Below are 22,916 nucleotides of genomic sequence, written 5' to 3' on the forward strand. Positions count from 1 at the left end.
CCTCATTTCAAGAGAAATGTTTCTGCCTACTTGTTATTCTTACGTCCTTTTACAACCTAGAACCGCCCCTGAGAATAATGTGATGAAAGAAGCAGAGGTACGCTTGCTGCCGACTTCACTTTCAGGACCAAATTCCAAGATGAGAAAGACCTCGGCGCAGAAACAAAAGAATAGAAACTAAAGGTAGAGCGAAAAAAAAAACAGAGAGAGAGAGAGAGAGAGAGAGAGAGAGAGAGAGAGAGAGAGAGAGAGAGAGAGAGAGAGAGAGAGAGAGAGAGAGAGAGAGAGAGAGAGAGAGAAGAGAGAGAGAGAGAGAGAGAGAGAGAGAGAGAGACGAGGGGTGGGGGGGTAAGGGGAATTGTCTGTAAGCTGTTGACGACGGGTGAGGACCCGAAATTAAATGGACCACGTTTCAGCGTGTTCGCTTTCTCGGCACGTTGACTCGACGCTGTAGAGAAGCAGGGCTTTCAGGAGAAACAAGAAACCCACCGTAGGCAGGTTTGCCTCCCGTGCGCGGAAGGGCTTTCAGTAGCGCGCGTCCCTTCGTGCAGTGAAGCATTTCGTGTCTTCCGTTTCTCCTCCCCGCCTCAACGTCTCTCTTTTCTCCCCCGGTAGGGAGCGTTGCCGAGGCTTCACAGCACGACACTGAAGCAATGCGGGATGCGTCGCTCTACGCGTTTGAAGTAATAATAAACGCCTCCATTCGTAAAGATAGGACAGAGAGAAGGGTGAGAAGAGATATTCCAAGAGCAATGTTGGAACAGGGAGTGGAGAGCCAGGAAGTGGGAGAGATGGCTCGAATCGCCAGCGTTCACCCTTGCACGAATCGAAGGGCGCCGAGGAGCATTCGTTAACGCATTCTCTTGCGCGGCAAAATCAGCCGACGCACGCCAAGACCAGCGCCGCCACAAGGGGCCCCGTTTCCTCTTGCTGTTCCCGCCGTTTTTCGCGCTCGATGGAAGGAGGAGTTTGATTTGTTGCGGCGTCGCGTCGAGTAAGCGCGTTTGGGCGCTCAGTTTTGCGAAGTGGCGCACTTCCAGGGAAGGGAATCATGTTAGCATCAAAGGATGAGAAATGACTGAAAGATGTAACAAAAGAGCACTTCTTAAAGAAATTAAAAGCTTTCCATAGAGAAATTATGTAAGAGAAATCATTTTTTCATTCCGAGGACACGCATTTTATTGCACGTAAAGCTTTTTATCGTTTTGTTATTAAATCAGCTGTTCTTAAAACATAATCCTATCTTGTAACAATTAAACGATAAGGTAGTCTTTACAGTGCTCGTGAACGCAAGGAATGATAAGCCAGGCGAGATATAAAAATACAAAAGAATAGCAAATGACCTGATTTATTGCAAAGCCTTACCTTGCATACCGGCTCTATATTAATATGCACGATACCACTACATAGCCGGCTTCTTCATTTCTGTCCTGTGTCATGACTGCATCATTTCTTCTTCATAAGTGTCACCTTTAAAGACGTTTTCTTACATAACTGTCTGCCTCTGTGTGTGTGTGTGTGTGTGTGTGTGTGTGTGTGTGTGTGTGTGTGTGTGTGTGTGTGTGTGTGTGTGTGTGTCTGTGTGTGTGTGCGTGCGTGTGCGTGTGTGCACACCCGTCTGTCCGTCCATCCATCCATCCATCTATCCATCCATCCATCCATCGTCTGTCTGTCTGTCTGTCTGTCTGTCTGTCTGTCTGTCTGTCTGTCTGTCTGTCTGTCTGTCTGTCTGTCTGTCGGTAGGTCGGTCGGTCGGTCGGTTTGTTTGACATCTTCGACGTATCCTACAAAATTGCCTAGCGGCAATTAGCCGACTTTTTTTTTTATGTTTTCACAAAACAAATGGCCGCCATGGACTTGAATTGATACCGAGACTTTGTTCTCAATTGCTTTACAACCTCTTGACCTCTTAGCCACTGCAGCGGGTAAGGAAGGAAAAAGGCTACACCTGATACATTCAGAAGGTTTGCAAAGAGACGCATAAAGGGAATATAAAGTAAAATTTCACGGTAATTTTCTCTTTCAAGTTAATGATGGAAAGTTGCGGGTTAAAAATAAAATAACGTTCCTGGCTGTCGGTCGGAAGAACCAGTCCTCGCTGGAAAAAACCTACTTGGCCACAGGGATCGGCTATCGGATAATTTAATTTTGTGGAAAAATTCTCGGGATCAGGCTAAAAGCGGTAGAATGAACGACTGCTCTTGCGCTTTCTGTATTTCTTTTTTCACTTTTCCTCCCGCAATGTTTGAACTGCGGAATGCGCGTTCCGAGCCTATGCCGGCAAGCGCCTGTAGGGGCGAATTTGAATTCTGGATCCCGAGGAAAATTAGATTGATCTTATTTTCCATAGAAGTTCGACTAGCGTACGCCGCAGGCCAGTGAACTTGACTCAGAATGTGTAGAATGTAGAAAGGTGTTTTTTTTCCTATCGTTAAGTATCGAGCTCACCTGACAGGCTATATTTGGGTTCGGGCTTCTATCCGTGTTCCTTTTAAAGCGGGAGCGCAAATAGGCGAAATGATTGCGAAGTACTGAGGATTTCGGGCCCAGCGAAAATCTTCCGGCCGTCTCCCTCAGAATATTACCGCGTGACATGCAATGTATAAACGAGGAATATTTCGTCTTGCAGTTATAAAGTGATGCAGCTACTACTCTTGCATGAAAACCGCGCACTAAACGGCACTGTGCTGAAAGTTGAGTAAAGTCTAACTTCGGCGTATTTTAAGGGGAAATAAACTGCATGGGTAAACAGGCACAGGGTCAGCATTTTAGGTGAAACGAGAGCGATTGTCTGACCAAGGTACGACACCCTTGTAAATTCATTCTATGGACACATGGCTTCTATAGTAGATCACCATTTCTGCAACAAACTGTTATTACTTACGTAGTCTATATCACTCGCCGAAATTTTTAGAAAAAAAAATTCTACTAGCAGATGTTTGCTGGGAGACCTATTGGCACGCAACTGCTGCTGGTGGCCAAAAGCGAAACGTTCTTCGAGGCATTAATTGATGCTTGTGTGTTGTGCAGAATTCTGCAATTCACGCCAAAGAATCCGGCTTTCTTGCATTGACTGATTTTTAGATCGCCAGTTTTCATAACGAGTCACAAGATAGACCCTCCAAGAAGCCAAGAGCAAGCTTTAACTCCCCAACAAGAAAAGGTTGTGAATAAGGCAGAGTGCACCTACCGCACGATAACTAAAGCAGCATTTCACGACAAACAAATCCTAGAGTGGACCTACATAAAATAACGGCCGGGGCATCGCCCCGAATTTTGTATGGCGAATTAAATAAACGTCGAGACTCGCGGGTACAGAAACGAAGCTCGCTGACGACAGGCGCCACTAAGTTAAGTCGCACGCGATGGCGGCAGATATGCACTCCATTAAAAAACGAAAACTTAGAAGACAGGCATCAGGAGTGACAAGCCGAATCGGGCGGACGGGGTCGCATGCATTTAGTGAAGCAAAGCAAACGCCAACACAGCGCTCGCCGAGAAGGGGTTCTCCATTAAAGGGGACCAAAGCTTCAGTTGAGCAGTCCTGACAACTTCCTTTCAAACGCCTTGTTAAAAAGCCCTGAGGGATTCTGAGCTCCGTTTCGCGAAAGAGTCGACACGCTACAAGGCGCTTTAGAGAGAAGGTCGTGGATACGTGGGCCTGTGTTATCAAGTCTAGCAATTTTTCTTAGCTGGGCCTCCTTGTCTTTAAAGGCGCTGCTTCTGGCGTGATAATTGAGCTTCCTTGTAAGGTCTGCTCCAGACACGGCGAAGTTTGCGAAATCTCCGAGATTTATATTTAAGGAGAGCGCTGGAGGAAGTTGTGGAGGAAGTTGTACAAGCGCACTCTGTATGCAAAGCTGGCGAGTGAAGGGGTGTGCGTGTAGTTAAGAGTGGTTCGCAGTGTCTGCAAAGAGGGCAGACATGGCTATTTCTTAAATCGAAACTTCACTCAGCGTACTTTTTTTAGAGCGTGGTAATTCACTCTCAGATTTTTTATTCCTGACTTAGGCTTTAGGGGTGAAATAAATCGGTAGCACCGGGATAAACGCAGCTACGCTAGTTTGCGCAAGGTCAGCGCGGTGGAAGCAGAAGATATAAAACATGATTGTTCCAACGTCAACCTATGTCAGGAGTTCGGGTGCAGGACTGTCCCCGCGTAATTTAGCCAAAACGTAGTGGTAGATCACTTAAGTACGTCCTGAGATCTTATTGGCGTTCCTACAAGGTGATCTATCAAATAACCGGTGTAGACTCCGGGCACGTTTCATTCAGCAACACTGAAATTACTTATTATGACGTCATTTGTAGCGGTTCTCACTACCTTTTTATACGCACCGACGTTGCACCTAGAATGGAAGATTTCATGACTGGGCATTTTGAGGGTCTTAGCTACAGCTAAGACCTCAGGGGCGTCTCGCAAGCCTCAACCGTTACATAGCGGCCAAGACACCGTGAAGCTGCATTTGCAAAACAACACCCTTCTCATTCCGTCTGACCGCCATCTCGGCATAAGTACGGTAGTTTTCCTCGTCGGCGTAACCCTAGCACGGCGGGACATTCAGACAATTGAGCATGACCGTTACCACTGTTACTCAGCACAAGCGCAGATGAGGAGAAGCGTCCGGGATTAGTATCTTTTTTATCTCCCGCCACCCACGCCCGGGTCTCACATGATTGCCGTGACGAATTCGCCGGATGGGACGGCAGCAGGGAGCGCAGGAAATGGCGTCACGGCAGCCCGAGCCACGCACCGTATGTCTTTTCGCTGCGGCGTCTCGGTGAAGGCGCGCGATGAGACTCTGCCGCATTCTCGGACGCCCTACTCCCACTTGAATGCCACTAGAAAGGCGCGCGACCACTTTCGTCGAGTCGGGATTTGCCCTGATTGATGGAGCGGATTTCCGCAGATATTCGTGCACGGAACTCTCCCCACTCACTCCGGGCGTCTCTGCATGCGAAGGCTTTTGCCGTTGCGCTCTGCTCGTTACGTTTTCTTTTTTTTTTTTTTTCTTGTGCATCTGTCGTGCAGCCACGCGTCCCGCTACCGAGCGTCTCTTCCATTTATCACCTCACTGAAGGGCATTATTTGAGCGAATTTAGTGCAGTCGCGGTGTTACCGCTGTCTCGGCGGGGGATGGGGTTTCGTCCTGCAAAACTTCGAGCGCATGGCGCGTGCCTTTATCAAAGGAGAGAAACTTAAATTTTTTTATGGGATAGCTTAGCTTGGGCGGAGAAAGCGTTATTGTGATATTGCCGTGCGGCAATTTGACGGCCACCAGAGGTGGTTTCGGGCGAATATGGCTACTGCGTTACCTAAGTGTTCTTTTTCATCTATGTCGAAGAGAAATTTCCATTTTGAAAGTGGCGCCCCCTGTTCGGGACGCGTGCAGTAACCCAAATAAGGGGCGAGATGGAAACGCACAGGAGTATGTAGGCTTTATGTTACTTCACTTGAGTGTTTCATTATAGTTGTGCATGTACGTATATGTGCATTATTTTTTTAGTTTACGCCCTCCCTGACTCTGTCCGAACACACTAATGAAAAAGAACATTTGATACTTGGCTTGCTGTCACGTGTTTCTTTCCCTGTTCATTCAGTGAGATTGTACCTTTGCCGCACAATGTCACAACCTCTGGTCATGTAACAACAACCCCGAACAACAGCCTTGCTAGCCTGCTCCATTTATCATCGTTATGTCGTGTTACAAGGTTTGAAAAGGCAAATATCAAAGTGGGTACACAGTTTCGTGCTACGCATTGCTTCTTTGTCGTGTGTTCTTTGTCTTCAGAACGGTGTGTTTTCTCACTCAAGGACGCCTACGAAGCTGCAGGGAAGGAAAAGAAGAGGCGGTGTTATTGGAAACGGTGAACGATAGATCATACATTGACCAACGTATTCAGACAAACCAAGATTCTCTGTGGCCTTTACAGGTCAGCACGCTCATCGAACGTGCGGAAGGTCCTAAATGCGACAAGTGTACTGCCGTCGAGTCCATTAGGCCTATTCTCTCTCTGTGTACTGTGTGCGCGGGGAAACATTAGGCCGCGCTGGCGACGTCTATAGACCATTTATATCAGCTCCCTGTTGTCGTTGTGGTTATTTTGGGCGGCCTGCTGCCAACCGTTGGTGTTCGCATGTATGCTCGGTGAAAACACGCTCGGTCAGAGACACCCAGCTGTTTGCCTGACTTGAGTACCGGACTCGCACTTTTATAAAGATCTACTCTGCTGACACGCATTCAATATTAGAGAAGCTGTGTTTTCTAGATTTTACAGAAGCAGCGCATCGATGGTGGGTGTAGAGATCTCGGTCCCTGAGTCAATTGCAATTTGCCACAGATTCCGCCCACCTTGATATTTACAGTGCTCGCATGCTGCCGCGACCGGCAAAGTGTAACCTCACTAGATATATATTAAGAGCATACACAAGATAGGTGCAACTTTACTAAGATGGTTCCCTGGGACACGAACATTATTTGCTGACTAGGGAAGAAAACAAAAACAACAACAACAAAAAAAAAACTGGCCCCTCTGAATTATTTTATTTCGGGAGAGACCTTCGCCCTGAAGTGGACCGAAATACGCTGCTGCTGCTGATGATGATGATGAGGATGAATCGGGGAATTCTGAGATGGAGATTCGCTGCTTGTGGGTTCTGTTCTAGATGACAGTGTCTAAGCGACCTCTCATCGACGTCATCTACTGCGTTGCACTCTGTACCTCTCTCTAATGGAAAAAAGGGGTTGTAGCCAGCCTGTTTCCAGAGTACAAACTCTGTATTTATTTCAGAAGAGCTAACGTCTCGGCGGGTGGCGGAACAGAAGTTGTTTTGAATCAAGAATACCCAAAAGAGCATCAAATGAACCCAGTTCGGTCGAAATTACCGCGACCGAAGTAGAACGCACTGCTATTTAGTAATAACTTTTTCAACATAGAGTGCAATAAACAGGGAGAAGATCGTGGGTGCTACGTTGACATCCATCATTTTCTAGTTCGCGTATTTGGCTCTGTACGGGGATTGGTGACGACAGTTGCTCATGGCCGCAAAAGTAAATAGAATCGATGAAGAATTTTGAGTAGAGCAAGGGTCCGCACGCGCGCGCGAGAGAGAGTATTCTTGGCTACATTGGCTTGCGTGCAGTATTATTGCTTGCGCATATGCGCTAGGACCTAGGACTTCTTTCATATGAGCGTTTCTTAGCCTGTCTCTTTGGGAATCTGTTCAACGCCTTTGTTAGTTTTTTGTTGCTATTTTGCGTTGAGATCTTCCCCCCACCCCACTTGGTCCTCAGACTGCAGTGTATATAAATAAAATTGAATCAACGTGTAAGACAAAACGGTTTTGGTGGCGCGGCAGTTGTACGGGACTTAATTTTCACGAAACCGAGCCTTTAACGGTAAGGGATGTAAACTGGTGCGCAGAACTTGGTATTCTCAAGGTTCTAAGGAGGCTACTGTACCCCAGAATTTCGAGGACCCGTCAACAACTCCTCTCGGACCCCAATCTACTTACGCTCCATTGATGAGCATGGAGTTGAATACTGCAACCATAAAAAGCAAAATGTACTCATTATGTTCCCGTTTTATTTCATGCAGACATGATTTGATTCGTTGTTTTTCGCACGCTTCACAATATTGCATTATGAAAAGAGCACGGCTTCGCTTTGCGTTTTCTAACATCAGCGGCTATACTACTGCTGGTCGAGTAGTAAGTGCCGTCGCCGGTACCCCTCTAAACTCCCAGCTTTGTCTGCACGACGCTGTGCTATTTAAATTGTGGGTTTACTGGAGCTATATGAATGCCTCCTTGAATGATTCATGCAGTGCACCCGGAATAATCAGTCCCGAAGAAAAGCCGCCATGGCCCTTCGCATAAAGAATTCTCGCAGTCGGTGGCTTAACAATGTCCCAACCGCAGGCAATCTAGAAGTTCCCCATAAATTGGACTGTGGGCATCTCGAGAGGTTCGCGTGGGCGATCTTCGTGGAATGTTTAACCACAAGACAGAACAAAGTCATTTTTTGCCGCCTCCAGTAAGGGCGAAATAAGAAGTCGGCGATTCAATCAACTACGAAAACAAAAGAAAACGAACTGGCACATTCATTGTTCTTCCAGGCTGCCACGGGTCTTAAGCTCAAAGTTCTCCATAAGCTTTGCACTTCTCTATCTCCCCCTCATTCACTCCTAGTGCCCTTCGCGACTGACGCATTCTCCGTGATGTCTCCACCATCCTTGTGAAAGAGCCCCCATTCGTGTCTCCCTCCCCCAGTTGTTCACTCGACGGCATTACCATTTGTTAGAGAGCGCCTGGGCGCTCTCAAACACTTCTCCGGCCCTCCATGGTTAAGTAGTGCCGTAAAGGGAGAGAAAGGAGGACAAGAGGATGGGGAGCACGGAGGTTGGAGATTGGGTCAGTCAGGACCAAGGAGCGAAGGGATGAGGTTGAGGAAGAGGAGGAGGAGAGCCATGGGGCTTATCGCTTTTACGGCGGCGGCAAGACGTAAAAGGAGGCTCTCGGGAGAAAACGTGCCCGCTCCCAAGTTCAGCGCTAGTTTCCCTTTTGGCTCGCGGAGCGAAGCAGCGTCGAGGTAGGCCCGACAAGTGGATCGGTTGCGCGGCAGCAATCTAGGCGGCGCTGGAAAGGGGACAGCTGCCAGACGCCTCTGCCTTACGCCCGCGCGGAGCGTTCTCGGAGCGTACGGCCCGCTGGTTTTTAGCGTGACCACTCTCGTCGTTTCCCGGCGCGAGTGGGAAAATAAAAGCGACGAGATAGGGTGGGCGGGAGCTCGCTTGCCCGGGCTCTCCGATAACACCCGGCCAGTCCCCTAATTGGTGCTTGCCCCGCGAACACGCCGCGCCGGGAGTTGTTTGAAGGCGCCGCGAGGGGCGATCGCTTGGGCCGCCCGCCGGCCTCACAAAGGTCAAGAACATGCGGGAATGTAGGCCGGCTGAACGATACCGTCGTGACGCGGGAAAGTATTCTAGACGAAGGTTTGTTTGTTGCTGTTTTTGGTACGAGAGGCATTACTTCAATGGCTGTCAGCTATGTACTTTCTTGGTTCCCCGTCTGCCATTTGAGAATAATCCGTGTAAAATATCACAGAAGCTGTGAATTAAGTCATTCTAGCGTAGAAACCGAATTGAAATTTCTGGTTTGACGTTTCGGAGCAGCACTTAGCTTCTTAGGCAGTTGGCTGTCGAGATTTAAGGAACAATGAAAAAAGGAATGAATAAAAATATCTGATTCTAGATAAAGTTTTTACAACAAGATGAAACAATTCAAGAATGTGATGCCAAAACACGGTATAAAAAACTAGTGGCCTTCCACTCTCTGAAGAAGGATGGATGACCTTCGAAGCTGGACGTAGGCCACGGTGTGCACGAAACAAAGCAAACTTGTTCGTAATTTGCGATTGATCATACTTTACGGCCAATTAACTGAATGAAACTTGGAATGACCCGAGCTTTATTATAGCGTGCAAACATGGAGCTGTCTGTTTCCCTCTCGCGTCGTTTGTGTAACACACCAACCCAATGTGCTCGACCACTGAGGACACCGGACACGTCACATTGGGCCAGTTGGCGCTGACATTTAAATTTCCCGCCAGCCCAACACGCATGTCACCAGAAAGGGCATGAAACCCACAGCTGCGCGAAACCCACCCCTCCCTCTGGTCCCAACCCGCGCACGCATAAACCGGCAACCGGTTATGTGGGCAGGCCTAAAACTGAAAGAAGCCGTCGAAAATATCACTTTGAAAGCTATTTACGCTGAACAAGTAATATTTGATCACGGCTGCGTTAAAAGCGGGCAGGTTGCTCTTCATCCGAGAGGGAATCGCATTTACTCGACGTGCTGGAACCTGAGGCGGCAGCGGTGGCGTTGCCTAATTCTCGCGCCCATTCGCGCTTCTGTTCGGGCCGACCCATCCTCAATTCCCGCTCCTCGGAGGTCCTCTTAGAAGCGAATGACACGAGTCCGGCCCATAGCGAGTTAAGACCTGGAAGGCTTCGAGCTTTATTCTAGCGGACAAACATGTCGCTCTCCGCTTCCCTCCCCCGTTGTAGGCATGCATATTACTGTCTGTGACACACCAACCCATGCAAACCCAAACCGCTCGATTACGTACGACAGCGTACAGGGCGCTTTGAGCCATAAAACTTCCAAATTTAAATCTTCGACAAGCACAGCGGGCATGTTGTCGGTAGCGGCATGAAGCCCGGCTGTGCGCGTACGCCGCTCTCCTTCCTCCCCCGACCTGTGCACACATAAACTGGCAGAACGGTGAAAATGTCGCCCGGAAAGCCTTTCACGCTGAAAAAAAAAAAAAAATTATGCGCTCACGCCGGCGTTCCAATTAGCTAGTTGCTCTTCAGTTGGGCGGGATTCGAGTTACTCGGAGATGTGGAGTTTGAGGCGGCAACAGCGGCGGCTAAATGTTCGGCAGCGGCGCTTTCGGTCATTTATACGCTCATGCGCGCTTCTTTCGATTCTCCACAATGGGCTGACATTGGTTATTCCGCCGTTGTCAGCCGATTGGGCAACTTATGCAAAAGGCATCGCTGGTGGCGAGGGGAATAAAACTTCTGAAAGAGGGGTCGGCGGTGGCGAGGAGGAGCCCGGAGTGGCGCTGAGCAAAGTGGCTTCACCGGAACGAAAACTGAGGAGGGGGGGGGGGGGGGGGGGGCTAGACATCACTGCTTCACAGTAAGAAGTGGTTATGCGAGCTAAGTGAGCTTATGTGCGCTCTTCCGCTGTGTCTTCCACATCAGAAAGGTCAGTTGGCCAATCAATATTATTTGCACATTCTAGAAAAATTTGCATGCCTATAGTCTATATTAATGACAAAAAAATGAATTGCTAAAATAATGGATAGGTTAACATAGTTCTTTTAAAATTTTCTTCATACTTAGCTTGCGCCATTCATCAGATGAAGCACCGGTATTTAGAGAATCTCTAAATAGATCCAAAATATCTAAATCCCTCAATAAATATTTAGATACTCTCTAGAGAATATTTACAGGTTTCGAGGTTAGCAGACTGTGTTTTACCCTTTTTTGCTCCTAGGTTTGCGCATTGCTTGAGGCTCTGTTGTGCTCAGCGATTAATTTAAAACATGTTTCAACTTGTGAAAGTTCATTTCTGTAAAAAAATAAAGAAAGGGCTAAATTAGAGCTTTTAATTCAGAATATGTATTGGCCTCATTCGAGAAAACCTAAGCGATAACAACCGCTTCAGGAAGTTGAATGATCAGTGTAGCGTCTCAGAGGCGGGAAATATTCTGGCGTGTTCAGTCCGCTGTTGCAAGGTAACGAACGATGCACAGTGAAACCACATTCGGCGCCCTGAATGTTGTTCCATCCATTGTGCAGGAACAAACGGGGCGAGGTTAATTAACTTACGACTATCCCTCCAACTCTATCGCAACCTGTAGTCCCAGACAGGTTAAATAAAAACCAAGAAATGGAAGCTTTGGCAACAAAACGGGTCCCCCCATCCCTTTTCCGTCGCTCAAGGCACGTGTCAGTCTGGCCAGCACCGAACGTATCCGCCATCATGGTTGCCTGAGACACGGAAAAGGGGCCCGACCGACGGGATGCGAACCCTCGCTACCCTCCTTTAAGCTCACACAGCGCTCTAAACGCCGCGTTCCCGAAAGCAGAGCTCACGGCCGAATCTAGCGTGGGCCGTTGTGGAGACGGCTGCCTAAGCCGAGGGAAAATCCGGCGAAATCTCCCTGCGGGCTGCACTGGGAGTTTGCCAAGGTGAGCGCGTTGCCCGGCGCCGAAACGAGCCTCCTCTTCCTGGGAGTAATTGACAGGCAAACACTGTGCGGCAGCCCGAGGCCCTATTTACAGGCACGGCGGCAGCGATGTTATTGGCCCCAACTGGCGCGCCTGAACGCGCAGGCCCCCGCAGTGTGAAGCTCTGCGTCGTTCGTCAAAGCCTTGGGGCCGGTGTACGGTGAAGCGAGCGCGACGCGCGCTCGTGGCCGATCAATAAGCGCGCTAAGGCGGCTGCTGCCCCGTTAGTGCCTTGAATTCTCCTTTGTCTTCCGTAGGCGCTGCTTGCTTAACGACTGCGCTCCCGCCGCGCCAGAGTTCTCGGCCTATTGGGAGTTTGCGGGGTTGCGCCCCATTAACAACTTTCCGACGGAGCTCCGTGTGGGCTTTGAGGGAGGTGCGTGTGAGAGTGTGGCTTTAGGCGAAGGTCGGGTGGCAGCTTTGGCGGCCTCGAGGCATCATTTTCGGTCGCTCCTCCAAAAAGGGCGTCCCGAGTGGTTAGGCTTAGCAATTTTCTATTTCTTTTCCCTTTCCTTCCATTGAACTCAATGTCAACAGATGTCAGGCGCACTGACGGTTACGAAATTACTCGCTATCCGCCACCACGTAAGCCAAGCATTTAAAATGGGGAAAATTCGTAGTCCCTGGGGGCTCATTAAAGAACACGAGTAACAGTTGCTTTTCCCACGCGGTAGTATCCCTGAAAAACAAAAAAGATAACCTGTCTTACATAGGACCGCCAAAATAGTAGTTCTTTTATACGCAATGTTGCATTGAAAAGCACCGTAACCAACGTAAATAAAAAGAATATCCATACAGTCAATGAAGACTTGTGCAGTGACTTGTTTACACCAATACACTGCTAATACTACCCAATTTGACAACAGTGTTTCGAGAAGGTGCCGAATGTTGTCCCAAATTGAATATTTCGCAGAAAGCTCGTAAAGCCACGCACAGATGCGCCGTTGCAGAAAGTTACATTCGGGCTTTCTCCTTCATCATTGCTGTTTTGGGGTAGTTTCACATTCTAAATTAATCTTTTGGTCACGGTTGCTTTCATATTGGAAGGTTGCTGAGTCCACCCTTCTTTCCTTAGACTATAGCCTACGGGGAGAGGTGCTAGATGCGAGCTTACGACCTCGTCTTCATCACGGCCAGCTTCCTCCACCGGGATGAGCAATTCTCTCCCCTTCCGGCCTGGCGACAGAAATGGTTCACTGCGGACTTTATGAAAAGATAATACCTGTAGTGCCAGCAAATAGCTGCGAAGGGGAAAATGACGCTGGTTTCCTTGAACGTGAGTGTCTTCTATCCTGCCTTTTCACCGTATTTTGTTTTAGGGGCGAAGCACCTTAGGACCCCGCTTTGTCCCTGGCTTGTCCCTTGGCGTCCGTGTACACAGCGTTGCGCATGCGTGAGGAGCATTGGATTGGATTGGATTGGATTTGATTAGATTGGATTTGATTGGATTTGATTGGATTAAATTGGATCGGATTAAATTGAATTGTATCAGATTGGATTGGATTGGAATGGTATATACTGTACACACGCATTGTCACTCATTTACACGCGCGAGTGTGCAAGGGTGATTTACGGTAAGAACGATCCCCAGTGCTTCACCCACTCGTCATAATTTAGTTCGTGGGGATGCGTGAATTTTTTCAACTGCCTTCCTTCTCTTGCTCGCAGGGTTACATCTTAAACTGCGTTTTAGGTTTCGTTCGTCAAAGTTAGAGTGAAAACGCCACCAGTTTCATCTTGGCAAAACACTTGGCAAAGAAAAAAAAAAAGCTCAGCCTGGAGCGACAAGGAATACGCCCCTTATGCAGCGTGAGCAAAAGTGCGCAATTGATGCCCTCAGTCTTGATACAACAAAAGAGATTCTGGCCTATCTTCCATCTTCCCTGTTTTAGAGAAGGTTGGAGTTGATATAAGAGCTCGTCACCTGACGTGGAGACACCATTTGTGTCACGCTGCACCAGCCCAGAGGTTCTTGAAAAGACGGGAGACTTCACGCATCCCCTTTTACTTTTTCTGTCGAGATTGTGGCCAATATGCTCGCCACTGAGCGCCCGTGTTGTCGAAAGAAGCTTCGCTGCCGGTGGTGCCTGTCGGCGCAGCGGACGCGAGCCAATAAGCGATGCAGATAAATGAGTCGATCCATCTTTTTCCCGTGGTTGAGGCCGAGGTTGCGTAGAATGCCAAGCAGTGATGGAGCATGACCTTCATTTTGTGCTCGCGGGAGGTGGAGCGAGGGGGACCGTTTTTCAGCTCTTGCCTTGTGATACTTGCCCGTCCACCTCGCGTTTGCTCGTATACGTCGAGCGCAAGATAATTTATACAACCGGCTTGCATGCAAGTTCCCGGTAGGTGGTATTTGCGTGACCCATGCGTATTTTACCGGGGCAGAGCAGCGACTACTGTGGTGGCCTACGTTCTGTTATCTGCTGCGTCGTAATAGTTCTAACGCTATGGTATCATTATGACGCCAATAATTTTTTGTTGTAGTGCAGTTGAGAAGTTGCCTTGTCAGGCTGTCATTTAAGTAACGTGTGGAACAACCGAGTGGCTGAATGTGTCATTCCTTTAAGATCTTCACAGTGCTGAGGCGATCACAATTTGCTCCTTGAGCATTATTGCTACAACGCATATTCGGGAAAACAGGCCGAGAATTCGTGCGGGGACAGCACAAAAGAGGTTTCTTCGGTGCTCTAAAACACATACAATCAAATGTCGTTGAAAGTGCGAACCGAAACCGTATAACATGCTGCACGGCAAAAGCTATAAGATTCGTAACTACTGATATTTACGTTATATTACAAAAAAAACATGGGGTTGATGCCTCTTTCATAGGAATCGGTAAAACACGAAAGTGAAATGTACCTTCATATTAGCACTTAAATGTTTATTGTGCATCCATATGAACTTGCACATCGCTATTTGTATTACGTCGGTATGGTACCGTTAGAGGCATCAACGTTAGACACTGGGTTGCACGCGCAAGAACATTGCGCAAATCCAACTTAAATCACAGCCCCTTGAAAACCGTGCGAACAAAACGGAACCGAAAACGAAAGGAGTAGGTGGCGGAGGGTGCCAGAATTCGCCCGTGTCCCGCGTACACGAAGACGCTGGCGTCGAGGCGCCAACTGTCGGCGCTCATTAGCGTCATGATGAACTACTTCGCTTCGCCTCTCCTAGACGACAGAAATATCTGAATGAATAAGGTAATGGGAAAGATATAAGGCGCGTTCGTGGGCCTTTTTGCGCTCGAATTCATAGTGCAGTCGGCATAGCGCTGTGTACCTCCCGTTGCGGCGAGAGAGTTCGTGGCTCGATTCCGGGCGAAGCCCGCATCAATGGAACTTTTTCTGGCGATGTCATTTCCGGGACGGATATGACGTCGGTGGAACCTTGGTATACCCGGGCATAAAACACCTTCGCGTTAAAGTTTCAGAATAAAAGCGAGAAATCTATTACAACGGTCCAGATGCGCAGAGAATTTACTTTATTTGTTTTTCGCTCATCACGCGGAGCGAAACAAGTCAAAGCAATTTACTAGTCTCGTGTACGATCAACATTTTTATGATAGCTACAATGACACTCCCACGTGGCCATATAAAGACCCTGCCGCAGGCACTGTTGTACTTTCGGCAATAATGAACTTAGGATCGATTTTGTTCGCGTGACCTTTATATGTCTGAAGAAAGGTCACGTTTGCCTTCATAAAATATTGGAAGCGTCAATATATAACGCCCACACATAATCTTTCCCTTTATATAAAAAGGACGAATGCTTGTAAAACATTTGGCCACATTAAACAAACCCTACAAAAAGCGAACGTCTCACTGGAGATAAAGCTACTTCAGAATGAACAAATGAGAAGAATAATATTTAACGAGCTGACACATGGTGTATGCTGCTAATGTCAACTGGGTATTGGGCACTTTCTTTGTCTTGTCGCAATATTCAATTAAAAGTGCATCAGGGTTGAAAGCTACCAGCACGTTTTGGTGTTGAAAGCACTTTTGCCATAAAAAAGGTGAAATAAAAATATGGCAGTGGTGAGAGGTCCCGCAAGTAAACAAATGTTTTTCTCAATATTTTATTTTGATGATTCGGCTACTTTCGAAACAAACCTGCCTGTAAAAGTTGGTATAGTCGTCTCGGTGATTACGTATCATTTCTTATTTTTAGCAGATTGCCTGGTATTGCTCTGAGCATGCAAAAAAAAAAAGACCATTTGGAGGCTGAGGCGGTGCTTCATGTTTTAAATGATGCAAATAGAGAAGGCTTTCTTCAAGGAAAAAAATAAAAGAGAGGGCAAATTAGGGCTAGTTTCTGATTCGGGCATCACGCAACCCATGTGGATCACGTTTCGGCGTTGTTCCTGGACTGCCGCAATGGGAGCTTCATCTAAACGGAATCGAGGATGCGTGCCGGAAGGTTGTTTCTCCTTCCGTGAAAACGCGTACTTTTAGCATGCTGCGGGGTTCTGCAGTGACATATAGGAACACATGCACCGTTCGAACTCAGACTCGGCTATCCTGGCTAAAAGGCGAGCCGGCTTTGACGTCAGAGAGAACTTTCTCGAATCGTCTTCATCTTTTATTTCTATTCTTATTTCACAATGCACGCGGTCCAGTAACGCATTCTCTACATATTGCTGGTGCATTAGGGGCAGCTTCACCGAGGAACTCACGTTCATGACCCAAGCTTTCTTGACGTGCTCTTCCAGCCTCGGTGCTGTTTTTATCTTGGCTTGGACGAATGTAAACACATCCCAGTGGGAGTGCAGCGCAGAGGATGTCTGGCACGAGCACGTTTCTGCCGTTCGTTTTTCGATTTCGCCGAGGCGTGACCAGAAGATGTGCAGCGCGGATCGGGTCAGACATCTTTCAGGATCGAAAGCAACGATGAACAAGTTCCTATTTTAGGAAGTCGATATTCAAAGTTGGTCCCGGCATAAAGACTTGATCGAATAGATGGAAAGTTCCGAATAAAGCCGATGTTAAAAAAAGCGTTCCAAGCGAGTTTCTGTTTATTTACGAGCACGGAAGAGAAAATCATGACGTGCGTTGTCTACACCGAAATATTTCATCTATAGCCTAATGTTTGTCGAGAGCAGGATGGTCTCACCTGTAACTATTTTATTTTTTCAACATGTAGCACTAGTGTCTGATTCCATGTACCGCACTCAAGGCTTATGAACTGAGGCAGATGGTCACGGTTCATGATTATTTCCATCGTCGACGTCATCATCGCCATCGTGATATTGCATGACAAGTGGATGTCACGTAGATCTAGTCAGTTTCTTTTCTCCCTCTTGTCGAATTTTTCCACCTCACTCCTCTCTTTGCTTATATTTAGCAATCTTTGTCTAGTAACTATTCCGTAAACTTGGCTCAAATATTATATTTCTGAAAAATTTGGAGCTGGTTCATTTATACAGCACGTCGTTAGGTTTGAGGTGGTGTTCAGTATTCGCGTCGGGTACAGTACAACTGATGCACAGTAAGAAAACAAAATTGTCTGACATTGACACCAGGGTCAAATATATATTTTTGAAAAATTTGAAGCTGGTTCTTTTATACAGCACGTCGGCGGGTTTTGAGCTGATGTTCAGTATCCCACGCCTTGTACAGTACAACTGATGTACTGCAAGAAAACTAAATTGTCTGACACTGACAGGCAAACCCAACTTGTTTCGGGGACAGTGGTTCACTGTAGAAGCAACGTCATCGACGAAATGCAGCGTGAGGGCGTGACTTTAGTGGACCACGTTCATGACCTGCGTCCGCGCTCCTTTGATGCCTATCCCAGTAGTGATGCTTAAGAATGATGTTTATAGCGATGGCGCATCCATTTCCAGGTAATTTAGTCTGCGCGTGAATTTTATTTATCGTACCTCTGACAACGTCAGCATTACGCTGTAGGTACAGCCGTGGCCACTGTTAGAGGGAACACGGAGCGCGACCACCCCACGACTCGTGCCATGAAAATGTTGCGGCACATGCGCAATCAGTGCCCGATGTGGACAGAACTGCGCGTCATCTTCTACGATTCCTTCCACTTCGCCGCGCAAGGCGAAAGTACTCAAACCATTTAGTCACGGTACTGTAACGAAACGTATTCCAAATGAGTTATCAAAGCACGCATTGTTGCACAACGAAAGTTTTAAATACGTCTTCTACTTCCTACGGGTCATTTTCATTACAGCGGTTCTCGTTGAGCATTTTAGGATCGCACTGCCTATTATTCTGTGGACCAGAGCTTTATTCTGTGGGCCAGACAAGAGGGTGATGTTCTGTTTTGAGCTATTGCTAAAATGGCCTCACCCGTCGGCTTCCGTAGCACAGCGGTATAGTTTTGGGTTTTGACTCTAACGACCTGTGTTCGAGACCCAGCAGTTGTATTGTTTTTTGCTGTTACATCTCCTTTTAAGGATATTCTACGCAATATTTATGTAAATAAGTGTGAATTGGTATCTGTTAGGCAACTTTAGGTGAATAAGACGCAACTGTATTGTGGTACGGACAACAGAATAAACTTGAGCATTACTTTGTGGTATGCTCCACTGAATAATGCCGCACATTATCCTGTGGTCTGGTCCACAGAATAGGCACCGCCTTTTATCATTGCAAAGGAGATATCACATGGTAAACTGTTGATTGAATAAATCTGTGTGTCAGATTTTTCACAAGAGAGACTAAAAAACGCTTAAAATTATTGGGTGCATCTTGCACGCGTGATCCAAAAGCTCAGTTCGAATAATTTTACAGAGCGCCATGGCTCCAGTGCTTTCGTACAAGAGCGCGCGCGGTGAAACTGCGCGCGGTGCCAGCAGGCAACGCGCAGCTGCCTCCACCTGTGGCACTGATTGCGCATCTGTCGCAAGATTCCAGCAGTGCCCGTCGTGGCGCTGCGTGTTACCTCTAAAAGCGACCGCGCCTGTACAGATCGCGCTTGACTCACTTTCCCGGAAATACGAAGCTTGCTTGTAGTGCTGCGTTTCAATTTTATTAATGAAACTGGACTATTTCTTTACGTTAATGTTGATGAAAAATTTTAATAATTTTTGCTCACTCACTCACTCACTCACTCACTCACTCACTCACTCACCCACCCACCCACCCACCCACCCACCCACCTACTCACTCACTCACTCACTCACTCACTCACTCCCTCACTCACTCACTCACTCACTCACTCACTCACTCACTCACTCACTCACTGGCTGATTCGCTCACTCACTCAGTGGCTAACTCCCGCCCTCCTCCTGCTTAAAGCAGTTTTTCTTGCAATAGTGGTCATAGTGCGGCGGTGCACCCTCTACAGGGGCAAAGTCAAGAGCGTTCTTTTGAATTTTGGAAAGTACCGCATGCATGAATCCAAACATTGTGGGAGAGCAGGGGGAAGGACGGGGGCATACCTAGCCATTAAAATCAAAGGAAGAACCATACCTTCTACGCCATACCTTACGTCCGTGGGATCAGCGGAATCGTGTCTCGTGTGTTGCTGAGTTATACGCTGAGGGGGCTCACGTTCCTGTGTGTAGTCTAACACAGCTACTCGTGGGGAAGTAAGGACGGGCATCCGAAAGAGTCGTTTCTAGGCGTAGTCTATGAGATACTTCGCGCATATTGCAACTACGCCTACATCGGTGAGTCGGACAACTTTGGCCAGAGGCAGAGGCAGCATCAAAAACGATGGCGAAAAGAAACGAACTGCGTCAATAGCATCACGCGGATGCGAGAGGCCACAAGATTGACTAGGTAAACTTAAAAATTATCGACCAATTAAGACACTTGAAATCTAGGCTTTACTTGGAGTCGCTTAAATACAGAAAACATGTCCCACGCTCAATTTGAAGTGAGCGACCCTTCCCCCGCTTCCCCCCACCCTACTACGTCGTCCCGTACTACAGAATACAAAAGAATCGATTGATTAATTCATTTTAGGGTTTAACGCGCCCACGCTACACAGACGATGAGGCGCGCCGTAGTAAAGGGCTCAGGATTAACGTTGACCACCTGGGTATTTTTAACGTGCGACGAAACCTCGAGCACACGGGAGTTTTTTGCCTTTAAAAGAAAAGCGGCGGCCATGGCCGGGAATCAAACCCGCGTCCTATACAAAATAATCCGTAAACTCCCCTTTGCCCTATTAAGATCAAGGCTTCCATAGCGATGCCGAAACATCTCTTGACTGTTTGTCTTGTAAAGTTTTAGCCGTTTCTTTTGGCCGGTGTCTCATTTTTATTCCAGCATGTTTCACCCCCTCCTGGCGGCTTTCCGCCGAACCCTTGACTTCATGGTGTGCAACAGTTACCAAAAACCATGGTTCAATACGACTAGGGGGAGATTGCAAGCGAGCGCATAATGAACAACCCCCCCCCCTCCCCCCCCCCAAAAAAAAAGTAGCAGAACTTGGTTAGTGCCATTACCGACATGTCCGAATCGTTTACGTAACGTAATTTTATTTCAGAGTTCTGCTTTTGCGGGAATGTTTGCGATTTATTGGTGTCCATTTCCTTAGGAGCAAAGTGAGTTGCCGGTAATTTGGCAACCCGCCCACCGAATGAACTTGCACTTACATAAGTAGACCGCTGTATCTTCTTTGTTCCTTGCAGTGGTAAGAACGCTAACATGACGATCCTCGAAACGATTAACCGTAAACCGGGCAGTATCAGAACGCGCGAAGTGGGGTAATCATGGGTTTAATCTATGGCTGGATGATGAAAATACAGTCAAAGCTAGATTTAACAAAGTTGAGGAGACTCGCGAATTATTTCGTTAAATCGTGAACTTCGGCAAATGGAGTTAGGAATTTCTTGGTCACTTAATTCTGTACATTCGATTATATAGTTTAGAGACATCCAGCAAGCTTATGCGGCGTAGCATTTGCAAAGTGTAAATGCTCCGAAAATAAAATTGCGGCCCGCATGTATGAAAAGAAACCACAAAAACTGTTACCCGAATAAAAACGGGCCTCGGAGGACTACAAATTTATTTCTCACCAAAAGGTCGGTAATCTTTGCTTGCTTGCGCTTTGTAAACAACGGCTGCACGGATTTTTCGTAAGATTGAAGTGAGTTTGTGGAACAGCACCAATGACGTGCAAACGAAACTTTACCGCTGGCTCCATCTGGTGAACTCAACTCAAAATTGCAACTCCGGTTTTGCGCCACGCAGTTTTGTAAAAGTGGGACAAAAATGCTTTGCGATATTATCTTTGGCCCGAAATGAATACATTTTGAGGCGTTTTTTGCAAAATAGATTAAAACCTCACACTTTTTGAGCTGCATTGTTTGAGGAAAGGTTCATTAAACCGAGACCGATCATGATGTTGGTTTTGTTATTTCGAGTTTGTTAAATCATTAGGATCTGTGGCCGTCTGAGGGGGGATTGGGATATCTCGGTTAAATCGGGACTTTGGTTAGATCAGATTTCGTAAAATAGACTTTTGTCTATAGTAACACAGGCTCAGCGATCACGACGAAGGGCCGATCGCTGAAGCTAGAACTTCCAAGAAGTAGGAAGGGAAAGAGGGGCTACGTGAAGTTCGCTTTCCTGTTAAAGGGGTCCTGCAGCCCTGCCGATAAATCTTTTCGCCATATCCTTAATGCCTGGAAGCACTTCGAAAGCTGTAGTTATCACCAGGACAGAGCGACGCTGCGTGAGTTTCTCATCGAGCAGATATGCCGTCCAGTTCCTAACTAAAATTTGAACTTGGAGTAGTTGGTTCATCTACATATTTTCAGGAAAAACAGCGCGTGCAAGAGGATGGATAAAGAAAACAACAAACACGAGCGCTTGTGTTAATGATTTCATTTCTTCGTCCTCACCTACCCGCTGTTTTTTTTTTGTCAAACTTTCCGGCTTTATCTTGCCTGTGTTGAGATTTTATGTAATGTGGTTATCAAGTGCGTTTATCGCTGCAACTGAAAAGAAATCGGCCAATAGCTGCGATGTAGTCGGAGTGACGTCACTCAAGCGGGAAAAGGATGGCCAGAGCAAAAAAGAGAGGAATTACTTTGGGCAGGTTTATACCTTGTCCAATGGGCGTACAGCGGTAATTTTGGTCTAAGGCTCTTTCTGACCTGCTAGTTTAACTGCTGATTGCGCTTGTTGACTAGGCTCTGAAAGCAAATGGTATTTAGGAGAAAATTGACAAAAAATTGTGTTGACGTCCACTTTGTATTACACGGCTATGACGACAACTCGGGTCACTGTGGGTGCGGCTAGGGGCGCGTGGGCGCACTTACCGTCTTGTAGAACATGCAGGACATTCGGTCTTCGTCCTCGCCCTGCGGACAGTCGATAAACCCATCACAAAGGACGTGGTCATCGATGCACCGGTACCGGCCCATTCGATCAGGGGATGGACACGCGAACCGCTCCATGCCGTCCTCCGCGCTGGGACACTCTGCGAGGAGAACCACAAGCAACACGCTGTCACCGACAGTTTTACAACACGCATCGCTGCACTCGGAAAAGAGACAGTACTTTGAATGGTCAGATAAAAAACATTACTTTTTACTTTAAAGAGCACTGGACCAGAACATAAACAAATGTTTTCACGCCTCATGACTTACATAGGCGAAGAAAAAGTCTCGAACAAATACACAGAACTCCACAGAAAGCCGTGTTGAATGGAAAATCCAGGAGGAATGCTGACTATTCTTCTCCATGGGCTTGCGAAACAAGCCCTGGTAGTTTGTGGCGCATGCCGGTTAACTCCCCTCCCGGCCGCGATTACAGACGTTTTCTAACACTGTCATCTGCCCACTTCTGGCTCGGCACAAGAAGTAAGTCTGGTTCCGCCTCTTGCCTCGTCGGACTTACTTCCTGCGTGAATCGACGCTCTCCTAACACAGGGCCAAACAATTTGAAATACCATGAATACAAATATTCTTGCCATTTATGTGCTTCATTTTTCTCTTATAATTAGACATTTTACATTTTTAAACATGACCATTCGTGTCGATTTTCTTAAAAACGGTAAGGAAAAATACAAAACGAGAAATGCATAACTTCAGTTTTTACGTTCTTGTTCTTTTTAGTTTGCCGGAATGGAGATAGATGGTTGCAGTCAAGCATTAGGTCACACCATTACAAAGTTTTGAA

At 47.2% G+C, this 22,916-nt stretch overlaps 1 protein-coding gene and 1 long non-coding RNA gene across 10 annotated transcripts in view; one reads left to right on the top strand and one right to left on the bottom strand.

The window, feature by feature from the left end:
• Positions 1-22,916, top strand: part of LOC144153074 (uncharacterized) — a 621,787-nt gene that overhangs the window by 215,410 nt on the left and 383,461 nt on the right. The gene's annotated exons all lie outside the window — the stretch shown is intronic.
• Positions 1-22,916, bottom strand: part of Jeb (low-density lipoprotein receptor domain-containing jelly belly protein) — a 198,303-nt gene that overhangs the window by 37,084 nt on the left and 138,303 nt on the right. Inside the window, exon 2 of the mRNA XM_077684720.1 lies at positions 22,055-22,215. Coding sequence (XP_077540846.1) covers positions 22,055-22,215 — 161 coding nt within the window. The remainder of the gene's footprint in view (positions 1-22,054; positions 22,216-22,916) is intronic.

This window comes from Haemaphysalis longicornis, unplaced genomic scaffold, assembly GCF_048455015.1.
Source record: "Haemaphysalis longicornis isolate Haplotype H1 unplaced genomic scaffold, Haemaphysalis longicornis Haplotype H1 scaffold_9, whole genome shotgun sequence".
Lineage (NCBI taxonomy): Eukaryota > Metazoa > Arthropoda > Arachnida > Ixodida > Ixodidae > Haemaphysalis > Haemaphysalis longicornis.